Source organism: Cariama cristata, unplaced genomic scaffold (genome assembly GCF_000690535.1).
Source record: "Cariama cristata isolate BGI_N322 unplaced genomic scaffold, ASM69053v1 scaffold2522, whole genome shotgun sequence".
NCBI lineage: Eukaryota > Metazoa > Chordata > Aves > Cariamiformes > Cariamidae > Cariama > Cariama cristata.
This window is the reverse complement of record NW_009603043.1, coordinates 6,178-30,305: the sequence shown is the minus strand read 5'-3', so window position 1 is coordinate 30,305 and position 24,128 is coordinate 6,178. Positions and strand designations below refer to the sequence as shown.

The window sequence follows — 24,128 nt, the reverse complement described above, 5'->3', positions numbered from 1 at the left end:
GCATGCAGCAAAGTCAAAAAGGTGGAAAGCAGGTTAAACATGGCTTAGAGTGTTGTTAATATTTATTTCCCACTTCGCTGTACTGTTACGTCATTCCTGAGCAAAAAGATAAATGCTTCAAATGAGCAACCGACAGGAGCAGGGGAAGTCAAAAAGCAGATGAAATATGCTAAGAAAGGCTAAAGAAGTGAAGTCTGACTCTTGCTTTGGAACATGAACCCTAGTGCTTTATACCACTGTGCTCTGTACACCCTGACTCTGGCAGTGCTTGTAAGTAATTGCATGAAAAAAAGTGTTACTTCATTGTTTTTCAATAATTGTTCATTTTCTTCTTGGAGCAGATGGTCAGAAACAGTTTTACTTTTTGCATGAGTCTCTTTTCTCTTTATTTGCTTTGGATCCCAGTTAAACAAGGCAAGATGCTATGAAAAGTGTGAACAGCGGCAGAAGGGACACACGGTGTAGGATCTATCAATGCATTTCACTGTTTTCTTACCACACACTCGCTAAGGAGAAACAACATAATTGGCAGAACCCCCCTTTTTTGTGTGTAGGCTTTAAAAGGCAGTGACAAAGAAGAAGAAACTGGAGGAGAGCTGTTATATCAGAGCAGTTGAATTTTGATAGCGTTTTCTTAAATTTCAGATTCCGCAGTATTAGTTGTGATTACATCTGCCTTGTTGATAGCATTAATGTTATTTAATATCTGAGCAGCTGACATGTTACAGGTAACAAATGAGTCGAACCAACAGGAACGCTTATGGCAGAATTAGAAATATCCAAATGCATTAAAAAGCCTAGAGGTCTTGCTGATATTTTGCTTTGGACAATGATTAGTAAACCAACATTCAGGATCACACAGATGTCAGGAAAGGTCTGTGAAAAGTGGGGGAAGGATATTTTCTTTGCTTTTGAGAGTAATTACATTTTCGGCATCTTCCTTTTGTGATCCTTCTGCTATATCCTTTCCTCTTCCCGGGGAATCTTCTTCTCTGAAGGAGCATTTCATGAGGGGTGGAACGGCATCTTGGGTTTTGTGGGTCAAGAGAAATAAAACACTGTGAAACGACTGAAAAGACCTTTTACTGATGTGAAGCTATGGTTTCTTTTGTATGATCAGTGTGACAAACCCCACTTCCCTGTTGTGGGAGCAGATAAGTATGATTGCTTGTAAGTAGAACATCAGAATCCAGTGCTTATAGTTAAAAATCTCACTGAAGGTCTCTGCAAGAACCTGTCCCATTTACCCAAGAGAAATAGCACCTGTTGCTATGAAGTTGAGTTGGTTATAATACGATTATGCACAAATCAAAACCAAGTTTATGTGTAAGTGTATAATAAAAATCTCCTACTGTGTGTTGCATATTTTATTATAATAGAGAACAGGTAAACAACTCTTATTTGAGTAGAAAATGGTGGGAAAACAGCCATCTGTTTTCACTGTTGGTGTAACTTTCCCTGGAAGAACTGAACTCAACTTTTGAAGAGGTTTAGAATGTTTCAGAGGTTGACTCTCAGCTTCCATAAACTGAGATTTTTTTTGCTGTCAATGCTTGTATGGTGCCTACTGTAATGTGAAAAGAATGCAAATATTGATACATTCTGATCTATATGAGAGAAAACAGAGGAAAAACATCATTCAAGCAGTAAATTTTGTATGATGTTTTGAAAACACCAAGAATAATTAAAGAAAGAGAAGTTTGCTTTCTTATGTGTGCATTTCATGTCCCTTTTAAAGCCTGATCTGGAAGAGTGTTTTATTTTTTTGTTGTTGTTGGTTGTTTGTGTTGTTTTGTTTTGTTTTGTCACATTAATAAGACTTTCAGCAGGGCCCCTCTGACAAAGGTAAAGATTTGCTTAATTTTCTGTGATTGTTCCAACCCACAGCTCCATTTAATACATTAACTGATGGATATAGCAACTGCAAATTCATAATTTATTTGGAACATATCAGTGTTTATTTCATCTGTAGTTTAGTTTTCCTCATCAGCAAGAAGATTTTTGCATAAAATTATTCAGGAAGACAACCTGAAATATTAGCTACGGTCCTCTCAAAAAGATTTCCTATTTTGGCTCCTGTTACACAACTCTTGTGATTTTTACCCTTTTAAAAAGCATATTGGGGAAATACCTGTTTTGTTATTTTAACTCCAAATGGGGTGCAAATATGAACACAAGAAATGTACTTACACTTTTTCTAAGCTATATTTATTCTGTAAGTGATAACCGGACCAGCAGGGCAGGACCTTGCCAGCCAGAGCCCATCCCACCATCTCCAGTGAAGGAGCAAGGCAGACTGGGGGACATATCAGCCTGTCAGGGTCAGGGTCAGGATCAGACCAGGTGAGGGGACTCAGGGCCAGACATAGCCCATGTGATTGGATAGGGTCATGGGGACAAGGATGGGCTGAGGCCAGGCTGAGGCCAGGCTGAGACATCAGCGGGGCCCTTGGCTGGGCAGGGTAGGGCTGTGGTGGAGCTTGCAACCACCATCCTACATAGAATCACAGAATCATAGAATCATTATGGTTGGAAGAGACCTCAAAGATCATCAAGTCCAACTGTAACAGAACTGTTGGGGAAGAAACTGAGCTGAAAAGGGGTCCTGGGCCCATGCGCAGAGTAGGGGGATGCCTCAGGGCAGGATGAGTAGTGCCACTAAGGCCCCTCACGACCCTGACAGCAACTCAGTCTGGAGTCAAGTAATTTTTCACTTATTTTTTCTCATGGTAGTGGAAGCATCACGAAGAAGTAGCTGACTTCCACATGTCAAAGTCCTTTAAAGGTATCTAGTGCTCAGTGAGTTTGCAGTTCTATTTCCTCTGCTAAGTGAATTGTTATGGATGTTCTGGGACTTCAAAGCTGTTGGAAAATCAGACCCCACTAAGAGGCCCTGTGTTTGCCCATCAGTAATGCCAAAGAGTAGTTATCACGGAATCAGTTAAAAGACTGATCCAAAAATTGATATCTTCAGATTGGCATGAACTTGAGAAGATGCATTCTGAAAATGACATCCATCTGTTCTTTTCTCCTTCCATTTCCTTTTCCTTCAAGTTCTGCCAACAGTTACCAAAATTCATCAGGCATATCCCATTTTTTACTTGAAAGCTGCATGTGTAGATGTAGAATGGTTTCATGCTGCATGATTACAAACTTTCTCCCTAAACAAGCCTTACTAGGATACTGGGTTCCCCTGAAAAATGGGAAACAAAAACTTGAAATTTCTCAGGTTTGGCAGGGAACTGAATCTACGTTTGCTGCACTGCACATGAATATTTTAACCAATAGATTCTTAAAAATGTGAGCAATTCAACTGATGACAGCACAGTTTTAAAAGGAGACACATATGCTTTGCTCAGCTTTGTGAAATGGTTGTAGCTCCTCAGCAAGGTCTACAGAACAGGCATGACTGCAGATCTCACCTGCTGTATGTTAAGACACTCTCAGGGAAGTGCTACTTTACATCTTTCCATCTTCATGGATGTAAATGGCCATGAAAAGTGCTAGAACCTCCGCTTCATGTTTCCTCTACTAATTACCAGAATTCAGAAAAAGAAACAAGCTGAGTTTGGATTCCTGTTTTGCCTCATCTCCCCAACATAACAGGCTGTCTGTGGTGGAAGAGGCCACATTCATCCAGCATAATATTAAATATTTTGTTGAAGACCCTAAAGTAAGATGGCAGTTTTCCAGGACTTTCCCTCTAGTCCATTGAGAGAGGCATCTCTTCTGAGGACAGCTCAACTCTGAGGTAGTCTGAATAGTTCTCGGGCAGTGGTATGCAATGAAAAGACAAGAGCCAATGGGTACAGACTGAAATACAGAAAATTTCATTTAAACACAAGAACCCACTTTTTACTGTGAGGGTAGTCCAACGCCAGAAGAAGCTGCCCAGAGAGGTTGTGGAGTCTCCATCCTTGTTGATATCCAAAACCCGACAAGACACAGACCTGAGTAACCTGAGGTACTTGATCCTCCGTTGAGCAGAAAAGTTGCATTAGGTGATCCCCAGAGGTTGCTGCTAGACTCAACCATTCTGTGATTCTGTGATCTGTGAGCTACAGAGGGAATGTCTGTAGGGAGGATCCTAAGACGTGAATTATCAAGGTGGCAAACTAAAAGATTTTATGGAGCTTCATTGCTTTAGGGAACCTACAAACCAGAAACACTTGCCTTATTATCAACTGAACTACCAGACAAAATAGCTCTGCTGTAACGGTCTGTGCACAAGCATAATGTCGGTAGCTGTAGCCCATTGATTTAACAGCCAGGGGAATCCTAGTGAATTAAGTCTACACCATAGCTTATTCCCTCCAAAAGTAAATGTATAAAATAATCCAGCCGATCTGTGCACAAAAATGCTAGCTTTTCTCTGTTATCCTCACAAAAGGAACCCAAGATGACTGGATCAGATAATGATGTCTATGTAGATGTAGACACCAAAGGGAGCTGAATCATGTACACAGACATTTATTCGTCTTAAATAATGACTCATCCCTCAGTCCCATTATTTCTTGCTTCCAGGAGTGGGCAGAAGGGAAGGAGGTAGAAAATGAGATTAAACAAATCTATAGATGTTTTCAGAGTGGTTTGGAACTCATTGTACACCTTATTTGGCAATAGTATTCAGAGCTCTTCAGAAAGTATAAGGGTCTGCTGGATGTAGTCAAATGCTCTAGGGGAGTGAATATATCTAGAACACAGCCTAGGAGTGGAGTAAATCTTTTTGGTTTATTTTACCTGAGTTTCTATCACAGCAGATCTTGCACTCTGTGTTTATTCAAGCAGTGGTTGGCATTGATTTGAATATAGACTTTGAAAGCATCTCTTAAGGTCAAGTCTTCTTAAAGGAAGAGGTAATGATTTAAATATCTGGCACTTGATCAGCCTCACCTTTTTATTTGAGATGCATGTGGTAAAGTGTTCTCATGAGTCTGGAGACTTAGAAAAAAAAGGAAAAAAAAGTTTCCTGTACTGGTGAGTAAACCAAACAACCTTTGTTCTTGCCATGAACATTTCAATGAGCAAAGAGAGTTTTCACAGGCTAAATCTAGTCATTTTTTTGCCAGGAGAAATAATTTAGGACCATGCAAACAGCTACATTTCCTACCTACTGAGTTTTTTCTGGGCACAGCTCACCGAAGCAAGGGAACGTTGTAAAATAGTTTTTCAGTAAATGGGTTGACTGTTTTTTCTACTGACTAATAAAGCTACTTTTTACAATAGCTGCTGACTGTACATGACGGATAGTGAGCTTTTCAGCATAGATGACATTCATGGTCCAGGGTGAGTATAAGAGGAGAAGAATATACGTCGGCATGAGAAAAGATATCAAGTGAGCAAAGTTCAAGACAGATGCCCATTTTCTGTCATCCTGCCTACTATTGCGTGTCTTAGTGAGGTGGAGTTGAGGGCCATCCTAGACTATCTGTTTTTACTGATCAGGGCTGACATCACTGAGGTGTCCTACATGTCAGGTCTCCATCTCCTACGGCTAAGGCAATGGCTGGCTTCTGCTCCATCCATTCATAGCTACCTTCCTCTCACATACACCAAACTTCATTCAGCCTTGAGTATGGGGCCCTACTTTTCATTCCTGCCTTAAACTAATCCATGGCACTGCTGTCTGGCAGTCTGGCAGGAAAACCACATCCTCCTAGAAGTGCAGTAAATGGGAAGCAGACTATCTCCTTGAAGGGCATACGTGTGGATACACGCAATTTTCAACTGCCAGGGTCCAAACCCCAGAAGAGCAAAGGGTGTGCAATTAATCCAGTATCCTCCAGCAGACTGAGAGCTTCAAGTTGTTAACCAATGTGCAGTTCAAATGCTCTGCAGACCAACATGAGGTATGGATATTAATATGGAGGGCAAAAAACAGCTTATTGGAACAGATATGATCTGCCCTCTGAATGAACCCAAAGCCGGCTATTTATTTTCCAAATTCCCTGAACATTAATCTTCCCTGGGTGGAACAAAACTGAGCCATATGCCAACCACCTGTTCATCATGCAAGTCTCATCCTCAGTTTATTTTCTGTTGTGCATATCTGCATCTTTATATCTATATTCACACATACAGAGCACACTGGCACCAGTGCCAGGGCGAAGAGCTAAGATGAGAGTGTCTCTGATGGCAACTGGCCTTCTGGGACTGGGGACAATGGCTATGATTGGACAAGCAACATATTGCTTTCTTTGTGAAAAATAGATGTGTGTACTTCTGCATAGTGGGTACACCCACAGCAGTCGTGGTGTATAACAGCCTTCCGCGCACTTTGAGCTTTGGTGGACAAGGTACTCTGGATGCCTTCTAATTCTCTTATGGTGTCCATGTAAGCAGAAGTCTAAATAAGCAAGAAGTTCCTGCTGTTAATACACTGGGTGTCAATTTTTTTCTTTACACCAGCATGCCGAATCAACAAACGCTTTGGTGCAGAGTTTTTTTCCAAAGAAAGGAGTTTTTCCTCCCACCTTATGTAAAGAAAGACAGATGGTGGAAGGGAGAGAACAGATTCATTGCTTTTGGAGTGAAGAGCTCACTCAGAAGGCAATTTTGCAGTAATTGTATGTAGTTTCAAGATATTGTTTCTTCAGAGGTCGGCAGGGTCATGTCTGTGCTGAGGAGCAGGTAAGATCTGCAGCATGTCCTGCGGTGCTGGGCCCTTTGCTGTTAAGGAAAGGAGCCTGTCCAAGTGCACCCTGTCTCCCTGGGCTAAAGTTAGGGTGCAAATGAGTCCTGCACTCAAACGCAGGTGCTAGCAAAGAGGTATTTCATTATGAACACAGCCAGAGAAATCTTATAAACTTTCCAGTACAGAGCTGTAGCTACCATCTTTCGACAGCTATACTGCCTAATGATTTGCTCTGCTGTAAAGTAGCACAGCTCCACTGCCTTTGACAAAGCTCAGCTGGATTCATCAGCCAAAAGCATTGCAACTTGTGCAGAGATCGTGGCAGTCTTTGACTGCTAAACCCTAAGCTAGTGTTCTGTGTCCTTAATACAGCCTTATTAGTTGCAAAAGTGCGTCTGGACTTAATGGCTCATGAGATCCTACCCAACCCCTTCTTATCAATCACCTGAAACTCCTCTCCCTGTAGGTTGCTGGGAATGTCCACCCAGAATGTGATTTTATGACAGAACTGAAGAAAATGGAGGCTGAATGTCTGGAGGACCCAGAAGAGCGTGGAAATGCAACACCAGCAGGTATCAGTGTGTGAGGGATGAAAAGAGTGAGAGAGAAGTAACACTCTACCAGAGTCAGGACACAGCCATGCTGCCAATGTGCATGTTTGAGTGTTTTACTTATTGACCCAGCTCTTCCATCTACTCCTATTCCTTTAAATTCTGTTTTTCAGCATTTTTTTCAAATTCAAATATGGATAGTCAATCTATCTGAGTAAATCCTTTTGTCCTTGGATTGTTCTTTCCCCAAATGGATGCTTTTATGACATCATGCTTGTTATGTGAGGGTGTGTTGATCTTTTAAAACAAGGTAACCCCTTAACAAGTACTGTAATCTGGTCTTTCTTCCAGCATCACTCTCCCTCCCATTTCCGCAATACATTTTCATTTATTGCATTATTTTTGAAAACCCACCCCAGTCTAACACAGGGGGTCTAACTAAAGCAGATTAAATAGTCCTCTGGAGGTGTTTATTTCTCACTATAGAATAAAAATTGTGGCTAAACTATTTTTATACGATATGTAACAGGTAGAATGGCAAAGTTTAAAAAGGTTTGGTTTTTTATTTTGCTTAAACATATTTATGCTTAAAAATATATTTCACTTTCTGAGGTTGTAAGAGAACTTGGGACAAATTACTGTGCTGGCCAGAGACAGATGCTGGAGAGACTTTTGCCTTACCGTGCCCAAACATCCTCTTTCACTTCATGAAGGAGCCAGGTGATGCACTGTCGTGATTGTATTCCTGTTGTGTTACACGCCTGGCAAGAGCATTTCTAAAAATGGGGAGGTGTGTGTGTGTGTGTGTGAAGACAGGACATTGCAAGTTCCTGCTCTCTAGCTGGATCAGAGCATTACTGCAAAGATTTCAGTAGGATCTGAGGGAGCTTAGTTCTTCTCACAGTTTAAGCATTATCCATAACTGGATATAATCTCATAGTCTGTGATGGGGCGCTGAGCCAAAGAACACTGAAATCAATAGAGTGATTTCATAGAATCATAAAATTGTTTAGGTTGGAAAAGACCTTTAAGATCATCAAGTCCAACTGTTAAACTAGCACTGCCAAGTCCACCACTAAACCATGTCCCTAAGTACCACATCTACACATCTTTTAAATAACTCCAGGAATGATGACTTAACCACTTCCCTGGGCAGCCTGTTCCAATGCTTGATAACCCTTTCGGTGAAGAAATTTTTCCTTATATCCAATCTATTGATTTCTATAGGCTTTGGGATCAGCTTGTTGCATGACATTTCTACAGAGTTCATATGGGGGTTGTCTAGGTCAGAACTTAACCATGGGGCTTTATGAGATTTATGCTCTGATTAGTGTGGGATGAAATGAAAGGCAGAGGAATGAATAATGTGATTATTCTTTAAGATCAAGATTGGAAATACAAAGCAGAATTTTGTCATTGAAGTAGCATATGTGTTGGGTTCAATGCAAGACTGTGTAAACTAATGCCTTTGTGACTGCTTATTCTCTGCATGAATATGGCTAGGAACAAACTGCACACCCATAAGGAGGAAACGATCTTCCAGGAAAGGCCTAGATTTGGCAGTTCCGCAAGAAAAAGAAACTGCAAAGCCCAACCTCTGCCTCACCCAACACATGCTAGTTATAAATGAGGAATAACGAAAATCCCTTTCATCTGCTCAGATTCATTTCCTGCCCTGGGATTCTCTTTGCTTATCCTTCATCTGACTTATAAATCTTTTAATGGAAATGTGCTATCCTCATAGAACAAGCTCTTTATTCCAGCCTCTGATCTGCAAAGAAAGAGTAATCCCCAAGGAAGGCGGGAGTGAGAAGGGATACATTAGAGGGGTGAGTGCTGAATGAGGCAGAAGTCTGATGGGGCAGTGCTTCCCAGTCTTCTTCAATGGACTTCCTTGACCCTGGTAGGATTTCTTCCTTACTCCTTCCCACCTCTACCTCTGTCACCTCACTTCTCTTGCTCTTTCCCATAGTTTGCCTCCAGATAAAGTAAAAATCTTTGCATCTGACTACCTGAATGTACACATGTAAAATGTCCTGTCAACTCTGTGAGATGCTAATGGAGATCATCCTCTCCTACTGGTATAACCTTCATTACCAGCAAGAGGTCTTCTCCCGGTTTTCATTTTCTATGTTATATGGCTCTTCATCAGAAAAAATAAGTGCTTCTGTTTCAGCTGGGATAGTAAAAAGGAACTGCACAAAGAAAGGCTGGTCTGACCCATTCCCTCCCTACCATATTGCTTGTCCAGTACAAGATGAGATTCCGCTTGAAGAAGTAAGTTTAATTAAACAAATATATGTGAGTGGTGTGCTGACGTTATAGGATTCCTTTCTATTCCTGAAGGTCACTGCAGAGGAAAACTCAGCTGAAGCTCAAATTTCTTACCAAGTATGGAATGCAATTCAAGTTTTACTCTAGTAATTTATTTTGGAGAATTACTAAGGATGTTTTATTATTCAGGTGTAAGAGCGTAATAAAATAAAGTCAGCTGCAAATTCCATACAATCACACAATTCTGTTGAAATTGCTTGTAGATCTAACAGCTAGAGGTATATAGCAAAATGTTCATAAAATATGAACTATTTCAAAATCTACATCTCTGTAATGCAGATCAGAATTTGACATATTTCTTCATCTAGATTTGGTGATATTTAGAGGTCATATGTACAGGGAAAATATAGTGCTTGGTCTCTAACTAATAAGGATACAAACATATTGTGTAAATGTGTTAGCTTGCTGTAACTACTTTTCCAGAGAAAAGAAGCAAGTCAAAATACTATACCATATTTTAATGAAAAGTATCACAATCCTGAAAGTTATTATGGTTACATAAAGCCTCTTTTGTGATAAAATTTTGCTGTCTTATTAGCTACTGTGGAGAAAATTAGGAGAAACTCAGTAGAAAGAATCTGAAGAAATCTCCACCAAGTTAAAACTGATAGAAAGAAGGTAGAAATCACTTTAAGGGATTAAAAATTATTTGTCTAGTCTAACTTTAGATCTCTACCCTTCCTCTCTACAGGCTAAACACTGCACTTGTGTCTTTATTTGTACACGTCACGTGAATACTATCCTTTTTTGTCCACCATAGAGAGAATGAAAATAAATTTATACTGTAGTTGATAAAGTCCATTCAACTTGCTGGAGAGAATTTAGTTTATATCATCATGGGGAGATTTCTCTTGTCTTCCCATTACTTTTTCTACTGACTGCTATCATGCTGTTTAACTCAAACTTCCTTTCCAGCCTCTAAGCCACAGTACCTGCTGCTCTGCTTAAATAGACACTTACACTGAAATACAATTCTTCTCTTTCTTTCCTTTTTTTTTTTATTGCTTCCTCACATTTCTGGTGTAAAAAAAAATCTTAAATGAGTCTATGGATTTTTTTAGTAGTAGCCCCCATTTTACCTCAAGATAAACTCCTCAGTTGTAGGTTTATCCACTTAAAGATTTGCTATTTGCTGTGTTTTTCACCTCTGATCTGTAAATGGAAGTTGCCAACTAAGGTCAGCCTTGCTGCTTTGTGCCAGTACAGCCTGCTGCTATGCATCCAGCAGAGCTTTGATATGTTTCTTATGGAGTGGTGCCTTCCAGACTTACTGACTAGCTTTGTAGCTCTAAGGGACTTCTCTGAGCTCTGGGTGGAGTTGTGCACAGTCAGGTACATGGGTAATTCTGTAAAATTCACCATTCCTTCAACAGACACGAAAGGCCATTATGAATGGTTTCCACATAATTTAACTTCATTGATCTCAAAAAATTATTGTGTAAGTCTAAGCTAATCACTACATGGTGGATCTAGATTAGTGCTTTGGTCAGGATCAGGCGTGAGCTTTTCAAGGAAATCTCTTGGTTATCCCCACTTACTGCATTTACACTAAGGGATGTTCTCAGAAAGGATAATCTGGCTTCATATGGATGAAACTAACCTGGAAGACAAATGCAGGGTGCACCTAGTGTGCTCTGACCAATAATAAAAGTTCAGCCCATGGGATTAAACTGTGGCTAGTCAGAAATGAACACAGCATGGGTGTAGGGTCCTCAGCACCAAAACTTTCGCTCTACTTAACCGGACCTATTGACCTGCACCTGTTAAGGCAGGTGTAGTGATGGATCTTTTTTCTTGCTGACCCAAAGTGATAAGATCTCATCTTACAATGAGTTGAACTGTCTTCCAGGGGTGCTTGTTTCCCTTCATTAACTAGAAAAGCAGCAGAATAAGAAGAAACAGGATTGTGTTAACAATTAAACAGCACAGTCCTGTGGCCATGCTCTCATACTGCTCATTTTACTATAGACTCAGCTGCTTGTACTTAGGCAGCTAATTTTTAAGCATCTAAAATAAATGAAATAAATCCTACCCAATGTCATGGGTACCCTTAAGTTATACTTCAGGCTCAAAGCAATTATCTGTCCTTCCCCACAGTGGACTGTAGCAACATGCTGCATAGATTTTAGGACATAAAAACATTGAAATGGGACCCAAGAGACAGACCATGTTAGATTGAAGGGAAAGATTTGCAGCCTAGAGCTTATTCATTCTATTTTCTGCTTCCATGCGTGATAGTTGAAGTCAGCTTATCCTCACTCAGAGATCATGTCTGATAGAGGTGCCATTTAAATTGAAATAGATTTTGATTGACATTCTGACTGAGTAACTGCTCAGGAAGAAAAAAAGAGAAAAAAACCCAACCCTAGGAAAAAAAACAACCCCAGAAAAAAAAAAACAACTAACAACCCCCAACACAATAATATTGGAAAGGAAGAATAAGTGGCAAAATTGTGAGTAAGGAAGCAGAGTGAAGGAAAATGGAGAAATATAGGGAAAGGTTGACAGAATTCTGTATTCGTCATGCTGCCAGCAGGGTTGTCTTGCTACTGCTGTGGAGAAAACACAGTATAAAATGCAGTGCTTATAGAGGTGCATAAGAATTTTTCACAATGCCTTCGTGGAAGACTGGCTTAGTTTTTTATGGTTTTATGAATGAGCTTGAAACCATCCTGATCAATACATGTTTCTTTATCAGACTCCACTCTATCCATGTAGCTATGGAATGGGTATTCATAAAAAAAACATAATGAGTTATTTCAGTTCAATTTTGTTGTGCGATTAAAAGCGGGAAAAAAAAGCAGTCAGGGATATGAATAGATTGGAAGCACCAAAAAAAGCGAAACTGCCAGAATCAGTGAAACAACTGTCGTTTGGTTGTAAGTTATAAAAAAAAGTTTGGTTGTAAGTGACAAATAATTCTCTTCTTTTACAGCAATCCTACTTTTCTATTATAAAGATCATCTACACTGTAGGATACAGTGTATCAATCACCTCGCTCATTATTGCTGGGACAGTTCTTATTGCATTCAGGTACAGAAAGTTGTCCTCTAACTCGATTCTTTAAACAATTCTTAGTATCTTAGCCTGTATAAGACAACACTAGACGTAACAAAGTAATATAGATAGAAATCCAGAAGAATAAAAATAAAAATTTCTGGCTATATTTGTTTAATAATATTAAATTGAGGCTAGAAATGAAAAGTGATCACAGTGAGCCAGGCATAAGAAGAGTCAGAGCTGGGAAATAATCCCTGACTGTCTACTGGCAAAACTCAACAACTCGTTTTGATCCTAAATAACTAATAGATAAATTTTCTTGCTTTAGCTGGAATGAAGATATTTTTTTATAAACTGTGTGTGCTTGCCTTTTATGGTTTCAGTGAATTTTATGTTAGTAAGAAGAATATACACAAAGAACTTGATTCTGAATCAATGTTCCTATGGCACTGTATATATTACTATTGAAACATTTACAACTAAAGACATGTTTTACAAGTTAGGCTCTGAATTTGGCTACATTTGGTAAGATTTCTTTCCTTTGAGCTAACCAGCTGTTAGGCACTTTCAGGTACAATTTAGAGTATGTAGAGTAAAACTCTTTGTTCATTTTCTCATTTAATGTAGATTTGATGTTTTCTGCCATTAGGATTTGTTTGTTTTATAGGATTTATTTTGTTTCTATATGTTTTCTGCCAGTAGGATTTATTTTATTATTTATTATTTCTTGTATTTCTTCAAGACAAAAAAGAATAGAGTTTTATTATTATGTTGTGAGAATCAGGTTTCTCTGGGGAAAGTTTCTTGACCTCTGTTGGATCCTAGTTCATGTCTGGAAGTCAACAGATATGGTTATTGACATCCACTCTGACCTCAGGAAAACAAACCAACCCAAATAAGGGGAAAGAAAGAAACAATGGACATAAAGAGACTTAGCAATAGAGAGGAAAAAGTTATAGTCAACAATGGGGTTGGCATTTGAGTTCAGTAATAAAATCCTGCACACTCTAAGTGAGCTTTAAGATTAGGTGACCCTGAGATTACTGAATCTGGATGGAATTCAGCTTTTAATGGAACTCTTTGCTTGTTAGCTAAGATCTTCAGCTCCAAATGAAAACATAAAGTTGAAGCTGTATAACTCCTCCAAAAGCCTGTATTTAATTACAGTCAAAAATTAATCTGATTTAACTGTGAATTTAAAGTAGATATACCAAATTGTTTTAAAGCTCTTATCTGCATTCATTTAGTTCGTAAGAGTCACTTTGGTAAACTAAGGACGAATTCTTTAATTCTGGATAAGACTGTCTACACAGGGCTTTGATGCAATTTAACTTGCCCATGGCATAGGGTATAGAAAATCTTCCTGAGTATTTATTACCCTGTTCATTGAGAAAACTGTCTAGTTAGTCCAGGATATCTCTCCATGCTTGTTCTACGGAGTGGTTTAGCCATAGTCAGAATTGTATCAGTAACGATCATTCCTCAAATGCAGGTTTCTCTTGGCCCAGAAATAATACCAACCAAAAGCCTGGCTCAGGTATACTGAACACAAACTAAAACTGAGATTCCTGAAATTTGGCAGACCAGAACCATCAGCAGGGCACCACGTAACAAGGAAGGGGATTCAGATGTAGACTGTGGGTGAATTGCTTTACATGAGGAAGGTTTCTATATCTCTCTGCAGAGAGAGCTCAGAGGATGAAAGTGTCCTTTCTATACATGCCTGGAAGTACCTGGGATGAAACAAGGGCTTATTGTGTATTTTAATTACTATCAGTACAAGTCAGTTAATTACTTCAGAAGGACCTCTCTTCTTTGCTTACAGGAGGCTTCGCTGTCCCAGAAATTATATCCATGTACAGCTCTTTTTTACTTTTATCTTAAAAGCTATTGCCATTTTCATTAAGGATGCTGTCCTTTTCCAAGAGGAAGACATTGATCATTGCAGCTTCTCTACAGTAAGCACATGAAAAGCAGGATACTGTGGTATTTGATATTTTTGCATACCATCTTCTCTTTTCATGGCTCTCATTTTTACTACTTACTTTTTTTTTCCTTCTAACTTGGTAATAAAAATTATATAATTCTTTTATTCAGTATGTTTTACCTCCATAAATGTGTACCTCATGCCCTTCTACATTCTGAATGCATCGATTTGTGATCCTGTAGTACTTGAAATCAGATACAGATTTTGCCATAGAAAAAGCAGTATCATTACACCATTATGCTTCTGTAATCTGAAACCTAAAGCTGAAGATCTCTAAGTACCTCATAACACAACTTTTAAAAGATGTTTCTTCTGGAAAAGTTGGATTTCATGTTCTGACTGGAAGCTCTGAATTGTAAACCACAAGACACGCAAGGTACTAGGTCATCAACTTGGATTTGATGCAGCCACAAATATTGGCAACATGGAAATGGTTTTCAAACAGAGGTTTATGGGATGATTCTTCTGCATTTCTTAAGGCCACACAAAAATTTTAAACTGAGCACAAGTAGGGAAGTGGGTTCTTGAACATCTGTCCAAGGCCTATGAAGCATCTGACTCTATTTGTATAAGGTACACTGGAGGCAGTGCACTTGTGGGAGAAATCACATGCTTGGGAGACTAAGCTATATTTCTAACATAGTGATATAAAGCAAAACAAAGTGGAGTTTTCAAGGTATTATGATGATTAAAGTCTTACTATTCAGAAAGCCATAGAAGTTCTCCCTGTAAACATGCATGTAATTGTAAGATCTTGTTCTTTGTAGATCACAGCCAGAATTACAAATGCCTACCACATCTACAAATCAAACACATATATCCACAAGTAATGCCTAACTATGACTTTCCTGTTCCCTAGACTGAATGCAAGATCTCAGTTGTTTTCTGTCACTACTTCATGATGACCAATTTCATGTGGCTGCTAGTAGAGGCTCTTTACCTAAACTGTCTATTACTGTCATCCCTTTCTCATGGAAGAAGATATTTTTGGTGGCTTGTTCTCTTTGGCTGGGGTAAGTAAGGCTTTTACATGAAATCAATAAAAGGCAAGATGTTAAACAAGGCTTTATCCATCCCATTAAAAATTCTGAATGTGGAATCTAATCTGCCTAACTGATCTACCTAACTTGGGCATTGCTTTGATTTTATTTTTCATATGCATACTAGTGAGGAGGAATAAAGTTTTTTAAAAGTACAGCATTAAAGTCCCTATGAAATAAATGGAAAATTAAGTACATTTGGGAACCCACAGAGAGAGTGCCAGTCCACTTATCCTTCTTCTCCCCATTGAAAACACACATATGTCTAATGGTTGTCACAAACGTCGAAGTTAGGTCTACCTTGCTCCTGTTCATGCAGAATATAATTACACAGTCTTCTTCTGAGAATGGGTCCATCTGGAGTCATAGCAGGCATTTCTGTAGTCCTGATATTGCTATAGTCCATCTTTTGCATTGTGCAATTGTATTGCAATTGTATGAATAAGGGAACTCTATCCACTAAGTAACACTGCAGGCATAAGACAGCAACATCCCCACTCCTTTTTGTTGTAGTCGCTAATAAATCTCATTGTTGAGACCTTTGTGGTGACTTAGAAATCAGAAACTCAGTGGCTGCCCATATAAAGTTACTTTGTAAAGGAAAAAGCAGAGAACTGCTATATGGCAAGTGAACGCACTTGCCCAGGGGAATTTTTAGTCAAGTTCAGGGAGGCAATCCATGCATGTTGCCACCAAAAGTTAAGGTAGGCCTGACAACTAAGCAAACTGAATCACTTTTGGCTTTTTAGGGATACTTCATGTGTTGTTTTAGGAAGTTTTAAGGTAGACTGCAGCACATTCTGTATTTGTAAAGTGCTAATATTACTATTATTTTAAGATCTGGTAAATGCTATTCCCCAACATTTTGTCATGCAAAAAGCACCCTTATTACATAAGCCTGTTCTTAATGTGCTATCTGCATGCAAGCACTAACTTCAGGTGAGATCACACAGGTGAATTGTGTTCATGTTAGTAAAAGGGTGCAAGTTCAAGCCTTTGTGGCAGAACTACATCATGTGCAAAGTACCTTCTGTGTCCCTTTATGTTTTGACAGTGATGCATGATCGCCAACCGATGCCATAATTTATTTCATTCCATCATGGGTATTATGAGATTTCTTTTTAGGTTTAGACTGTGAGTTTAAGCAATTCCTGTTAAATGAACAGGTCACAAAGGGTAATTCCAGTTCTGAAAAAGTGTGATCTGTATTGTCACAGTAGAGTTTCAGTGGACAAGATTTGGATTAATTGATGAAACTAGACAACCATAAATTTTGTTTAACTATCTGACAGGTTTTCCAACACTTTTCACCCTTATATGGATATTAGCAAAATTCTACTTTGAAGACACGGCGTAAGTCATTGTTTCCTACATTATTCTATATTCTTGGGTTATATATTTAATTGATTGCAATGATTACATAGATGCCTTTTTCTAATCTTACTGTTATTTTCTCAGATGCTGGGATATTAATCAAGGCTCTCCTTACTGGTGGCTAATCAAAGGACCTATTATAATTTCTGTTGGGGTAGGTACTTCTGAGATTGCCAACATTAACTGGAAGAAAAAAGACTGTTAAATTAAAATCTGGTTACTTTTTACTGAAATGTTGTTTGAAATAAGGAAGAGTAATAGTAGACTTTCTGCTGTAAACTTGCCTATGTCCAATGCAAACTAAAAAGAGGCAGAGATCTTCCACCCCCTCATAGCAAACATCCTTTAAACAAATTAAAACTTTCATAGAATTGTCATTTTGGCTGAAATTAATAGCAGGTGAGTGGCTAAACCATCCTTATAATATTTGAAAACAGTGTTTTAGCCTGAGAGTCCAGAATCAGCCATAAATTTTAATACAAACTTTCAAGGGCAATAGGTTTCTGTTCATAGCTGATAACAATAATAGCTCTTGAGCCTGACATTTATGGAACAAACTGATGGGCTTTAAATTATTATCATGTGTGATTACTCCCACATGTCATTAAACGCAAACAGTGTTTGAGAGAGCAGCTAATGGATGACCTTAATGCCATCTATTAAAAGCTTAATTTAATTGGAGGACAAATGCATACAAATAAGGTATACATATGCAAAAAATGTGAATGAAGAAACTCAAATTGAATTCTGGGCATAGTTTGCCATGTTTGAATAAAATATTACCTCCATTATTTTTCCCCCTGTTAGTGCTCATTTGACATCCACATCTGAAGTCAAGAGATTCAGGGGACTGCAGTAATGATTTTTCTGCTGGAATGTACTTGAGGCATCACTGATAGATAAAATGAGATTGGAATTTCTGGTAAAATGCGGACATTCTTAGGCAAAGTTGAGCGTTCAGCCTCACCTAAAGAAGAGCTGGTGTGTACGGACACACAAAAATGCATAGGCAGAAACTCTCTGATTGTGGAAAACTGAGCAGCTTCACAGACTTTTGTAAAGCTGTGCCAAATTGCAACTGTAGAAAATTTGATTTGCAAGTTAGGATTGACCCTAGCTAACTTTGGAGCTGAGCTAATGCTCCTCAGTTCTATTCAGAGTCAACAAAGAGAAATACCCACTTTTGGTAAGTGATTCATCTGACTTATAATAGATGTCTACTTTTGAGGGAGATGACTCGTCCCCAACTCCACCCGAAGCTCTGTTGACTATACTGGCTGGCTTGCCATTGACTACAAAGGGAGAACAGAGTGATCAGCTCAGATGCAGGCATCTCATTGTAGACACCTCTATTTAGTCAGTTGAATTCTACTCATCATGTCTAAAGATATTACCCAGAATTTAATGTAATAGCCATCTCAAAAGAGATTCAAAACTACATGAGATACAGAAAATAAAAAGAATCACACAAACTACTAAGAAAAATAGTTCGTTTAACAAATACTCAAGTTTTCAACTTCAACTATTTCTTTAAGAAGGAACGCAACTTATTTTGCTTGAATGCTGCCAACAGGAATGACATTAATAATCTTATACAGGTCTCATTGAAACTGCACAAATTACATAATAACTGAAGTAAAAAACCCCAGATTTTCATTGCAAAGTTCTACATTAGAAAGTAACCTTTTCTTTTCTTTTTTTTTTTTTTTTTTTTTTTCCCCCCCCAAATACTGTGAACAGGTCAACTTTGTCTTATTTATCAACATCATCAGAATTTTGCTGAAAAAACTAGACCCTAGACAAATCAACTTCAATAACTCTTCCCAGTACAGGTAGTGTATGGAATAATAACAATAATAAAATCAATTATTTTGTTAATAAAAACTTATACCATCTTTTGTAAATAGAGAAACATTTGTCCAGTGTCACAGACAGGCTTGGTTTGGCTGGCATCAAATTTTAGAAATTCCCAACCTTATCACATTCCCAAGGAAACTAGTCAAAAGATGAGCCTCATCTCACCTAATATTGGTCATTTAACATGAAGTATTCAGAGCAGTTCAGATGTCTACCTTCCAATTATAATCAATAGGGAGACTAGGAAAACATTCATTGAATTTACATTACATCTCTGATTTAAGGCAGGATAAATTACCCTCTATAGATGCCTTTTCCTGTATGGGGACTATAAAGGGAGCCTGCATATTACTTTCTCTGTATTTAGTTACAAATAAATGTCAAATTTTCAATGACTCCGATGGAGCAAAATATGTTCCAGTGTTTTCCTGAACTGTAATCTTATTCAGAAAGACAGAACACCAAAGTACCAGAAGAAAAGCCATGATCATTGTATTGCCAATAAGGTAATAAGCATCAGAAATCCATTTCCAGCTAGTTTCTCATTACGCTTTCTACCCAGCACTGTAGTCCTAGGAGATATGAACATCACATGTAGTTATTTAGATCCTCTTTTTAACTTCTGTTCATTACTGTGGCATATTGCACGCATTAGTCTCTACTCAGGGAAATAATATTACCTTACTTCTTCTCATGTCCTGTGCTAGACGTCTATCAAGGTCAACTCTGCTTCTAATTCCGTTATTTGGAACCCATTACATTGTCTTCAATTTTCTTCCGGAATACACCAGCCTGGGGGTTCGGCTTTACTTAGAGCTCTGCATTGGATCTTTTCAGGTAAAATGACAGCAGAGGTTTCAGTTCATTCTTAGTATATTTTCTGATTTAATCTAGTGTCCACATGGCAACTAGTATTGCACAAAAAATCATTGGATCCTGAAGCTAGTGTCTCCTCACAGAGTTCATGCTTTTTTGCTGAGTTACAGTATCTGAAGACATGACCTACATCCTACCTGTCTGTAGGTTAGACTGCAAATACAAGGCCAAGTCTTTCAGATGCACCTGTAAATTGGATGGTGGGTCAAAGTTAAGCATGGAAAACTTTTTTTGCTGCCAGTGGTAATCCACATGCCTTCCCTGACTTCACGGACAAGATCAAACTGATTTGGGCTGACATTAAATTATCCAGGGGCAACCAAAGCTATAGGTACAACTCCCTTACTAATCCTTTGGTAAAGAACAAATTGATAGGCAAACATATAAACTTTGAATAGTGCCTGGTGTAAATATCAACCCCATACAGACTACTACCCTGAGGAATGCTACACGCATTTCTCTCCTTGGTAAGCAAGATGTTTGGTGTACTTTGAATATCCCCAACTGCTCTGAATTGGCACACAGGGCATGGACAGCTTGAGGAGCTTGGTACCAACTAGAACAGCTACTGGGGTTGCTTTGCCGTACCCTCCAGGCGGCTTTGCTACCTACGTTATGAGCAAGGCAGGACACAGCTGCCCTTTGCTTTCCTCCCTTTCCCTGTGCTGCACCTCAGAGTCTACAAGAAGCAGCTGTGGGCAATCCTACTAAACTTCACAACAGAGCATATCTCACTCTGCATGGTTGAATAGCTTCATTTGTCAGTGAGCATCACCAAATATCCAGTAGTTGTGCTGGTTCAGTCCTCTTGAGGATTTAATCCATTGTGTCAGTCCTGTCCAATAAACCCTGCACATCTGAATCCTGACCCTCTGTACTTGGAGCTGGCCTTCATTGAGTTAATCAACAACATAAGGAATAAGTTAACTGAATAAAAGGGTGAGGTGTTTAGCTGGTGTCTGATTACTTAGATCCATTGACCTTCTAGGATTTTCCTGGTTTTATCTTAGTTCAGAATCTTAACAAAACTATTTAATAGGTCAGAATTTGATCTCATCTGATATACTGCAAAGACACAGAAGCTGACTGGAAAGGTGTATGAGCTCCATACATGGATTTCCTTACAAAGGCTATGTTTCCTTACTGATTTACACTGTAAAAAATTAGCTCATGATGTATTTGGTTGTAGAATGGATCATATTTTTGTAAGCATAATGTGGGAGAACTTCAATTGCCATATCATCTGTTCTTATGAATTCATACCGTGTTCCTGACTTTGGTGAAATGCCATTAACTATTTGATTATACGGCGGATCAGCTTTACTGGAGTTACATAAAGAATTTTCCAATTTATAACAATCCTCCAACCTGTAGTGATACTCATTAATTTACATACACAGTACCATCATGAAGTCAGATAATGCAAGTGGCTTTTTCAAACTGTGCTAAGACGCAACAATTTTTTTTCTTTTTCAGGGGTTTATTGTAGCAGTTCTTTACTGTTTCCTGAACCAAGAGGTAAGGAAACTATATCCTTTACAATATTGCTTTCAATGGAAGATATATAGAGTTAATAATCAATTTCATATAAGCGGATAATAAAATAATTTAGTTTCTTAGGATTGCTCTGTTAACAAGGGAATGAATGAAGATGAATTTCATTTGTTATCTTCATGGGAATGAAGCCATCTAGTGGAGAAATGAACTTTTACCACTTTGCTATGTCATCAAGCATTTTTTATCCTTTCTGCACATTTTTTGTACAGTACAAGCTGTTGAAATGATGCAAAGAGATCTCCATTTACTATGATTATCTATGATTAAATTGGAAAGAATTTAAATTTATGCTGATTGCTTGATACTGAAATATTATTTTTTAGTATTCTTAATACGCTTGTGAAGCTTCCCAGTATTTCTTCATGTCGATAAATCTGTTTTTGCATTTAGAGTATATAAGTCAGAATTTTACGGTTAATGGGACAGAAATAATTCCGTTTAGCTTATTATCCAGGTCTATTTATATAGTCTAATTGTTGTGAAAAGAATACATCTTAAATGAATTATATAGGAAACATAACAGATTATCTTCCATATTTTAGAATGGGTTGAAACCTTGGAATTTCCCCCTCTTTTCTGACTACAGGGTAGCAGAGATGATAGCTATTTTAGAGTATGAGTGGGGTTCAGTTTCAGACATCACTAAGAGTCTACTGGTTTCTATCTGCAGCTTCTAAAAAAGGAAAATCCTGATTCATGTTTACCACCTCACAGAGCAGCCCGTAGAGTGTCAAAGTTGTGTTTAGGAGGTGAATCCTGTCCCTAGTAATCACAGTCAGTGAAAAATTCAAATGACCAAGTACAGTTGTCTGTGTTAGAGATAGCTGACCCACTCTAGACTCCCTGGGCTGTATTGACTAAATCTACATTTTCTAAGTTTAAAGTCTAGGGCTGATCAAGATTTCAAACAATATTTAATTGTCTACCTGTGCCACAGTCCACACTTGATTTTGTCAGAAATTTCTGAAATACTAAACCAAATGTCTTCAAATATATTAACACTTAAGAGCTTTTTGGTTGAGTTTATGGCTATGAATTGTTGACTGCTCTGATGCCTCTGTTCAGTTAGCACTCATGTTCACTAGTCTATTAGTAATCCTGATCTCTTCTGATGGTAGACCATAACTTTACATTCAACTTAACATCCCAGACATAATGCACTTCAGTTTAGAAATTTACTTCCTATTGAACATCTAGGAAGGTACATTTCTAATAAGAATCAGATGTGAAAGCAGCCTTTAGTGGCTGGTCTGGATCCACTGTGTGTTTCTGTGAACATGCCAATGCATGGTATACATAGTCGTCAACAACAGGAAGCAAATGTCTCCTGATTGCTGGTGGCTTTCCCCTCACTGTCTTAAACAGAAAAACAGTATTATTTCTCAGCCACAAATTGGTGAACATTCATTAAGAAACTTGCTAGAGATTGTACTTTTTTAGAAGCAGACAGAAACAAGTCAACATCCCTTAGCAATGAAGAAGAGCAAGCAACGTGGAGCAAAAGTGTTTCATTGTGTAGGCAACATTAGTGAGACCATTGCTGGAATTAATTTTCAAAGGTATATTTAAAAAAAAAGGGAGAAGATATTTAAAAAAGCTGATAAAATATTCTAGTGGTGGAGAAAATGTCTTACAGTGCTAGAGTTAGAGACCTCAAGTTCTTTCATTTCTCAGAAGAAGACTGAAGTGACTTGACCATGCATAAAGATATCAAAGTATAACTACCTTGATTAGAGAAAGTTACTTAGTGCTGGTAGACTTTTCAGTTCAGCAGAGGAAGCTGGACTGAGGTCCACCAGGTAGAAATTGAAATCAGGTAAGTTAAAAATTAAAATGGGACTTTTTTTGTTTGTTTAACTCTAACAACTCTAATAATAAATTTTGATTGTGGGGCCCATGGTAATTAAGTAGGAACACGGGACTAGGTGGACTCATGTAAAGTATGTCCTTTCTTCTTGAAAGGAAGGATGAGGTTCATTTATTCTTTTCAACATGAGAGGCCAACTCTGAGCTAGCCACACTAGATATTTTCATCAGTGCACAAGGATGGGCCTGCTGAGACAGGCCAGACGAAACATTCTCTGGAGGATCCCACTTTATCAGTCAGAAAGGGAGCCCAGAGGATCTAACTTGTAGTGAGATGTCTAAATTTTGCCCTTCTTTAGCCACTATTTCTGTCTTTCCTCTTTCCCATTGGTCTACTCGCAAGCAGTATTTGACCACAAAATAGCATTGTCCTTTCCTTTTGAGGTGCAAACGGAAATTGGCCGGAGGTGGCATGGTAAGAGATATGGACTTATGCCAGTGTGGAGGAGGACAAGATGGACTGTGCCGTCCAGTTCTGGAGTAAAAATGACCACTTCTGTATGCTGAAGATGGCCTCAGGATCTGGAGTAATCACATGTAAAAGCCTGATTAGGAAAAACACCTAAAACCAAACAAACCAAAAAACCACACCAGAAGTAATGATTGCAGTTTATACTGAGCTAATTGGAGGACGTTCCACTTCTACAGTAGTTCTGCCCACTGGACATCTTTACAGGACAAGCACTGCAGTGAAAGATTAAACACTGGCCGGCCTTCCAAACACAAAATAACCCTCTCATTGATGTACTACGCATCACAGAAAACACAAAAAGGACCTCTTCTTGCTTCACTTCCTGTACATTTTCACTGATGAACCATATAGCATAATGTGTCTAGGGAGTGGATACCAGTAGTGTCCTTTAGTGACGCCATGAATGATCAGCTCTGGAAACAGGAATTCAATCCTCATGCAATGGGAGCTGGAGTCTATCCAGCTTATTCAAGCTTTGTTCCTTGTTTTTGTTCAGTAGACATACAAACAAGAAGCCGAATGTCTTGTTAAACTGCAAGACAATGACTAAAAAGTCCTCTTATACTGTCTTTTTATATTG

The 24,128-nt window shown here is 38.5% G+C and overlaps 1 protein-coding gene across 1 annotated transcript; it reads left to right on the top strand.

Annotated features, from left to right (window-relative positions):
- Positions 1-213: 213 nt before the first annotated feature.
- Positions 214-23,583, top strand: GHRHR (growth hormone releasing hormone receptor). The gene is made up of 13 exons (XM_009695001.1): positions 214-270; positions 7,101-7,206; positions 7,798-7,905; positions 9,362-9,462; positions 12,455-12,552; positions 14,345-14,477; positions 15,366-15,519; positions 16,839-16,899; positions 17,005-17,074; positions 18,661-18,752; positions 19,485-19,614; positions 21,130-21,171; positions 23,461-23,583. The coding sequence occupies exons 1-13, from the start codon at positions 214-216 to the stop codon at positions 23,581-23,583; spliced, it is 1,275 nt and encodes a 424-aa protein (XP_009693303.1).
- The last annotated feature ends 545 nt before the right edge of the window (positions 23,584-24,128 follow it).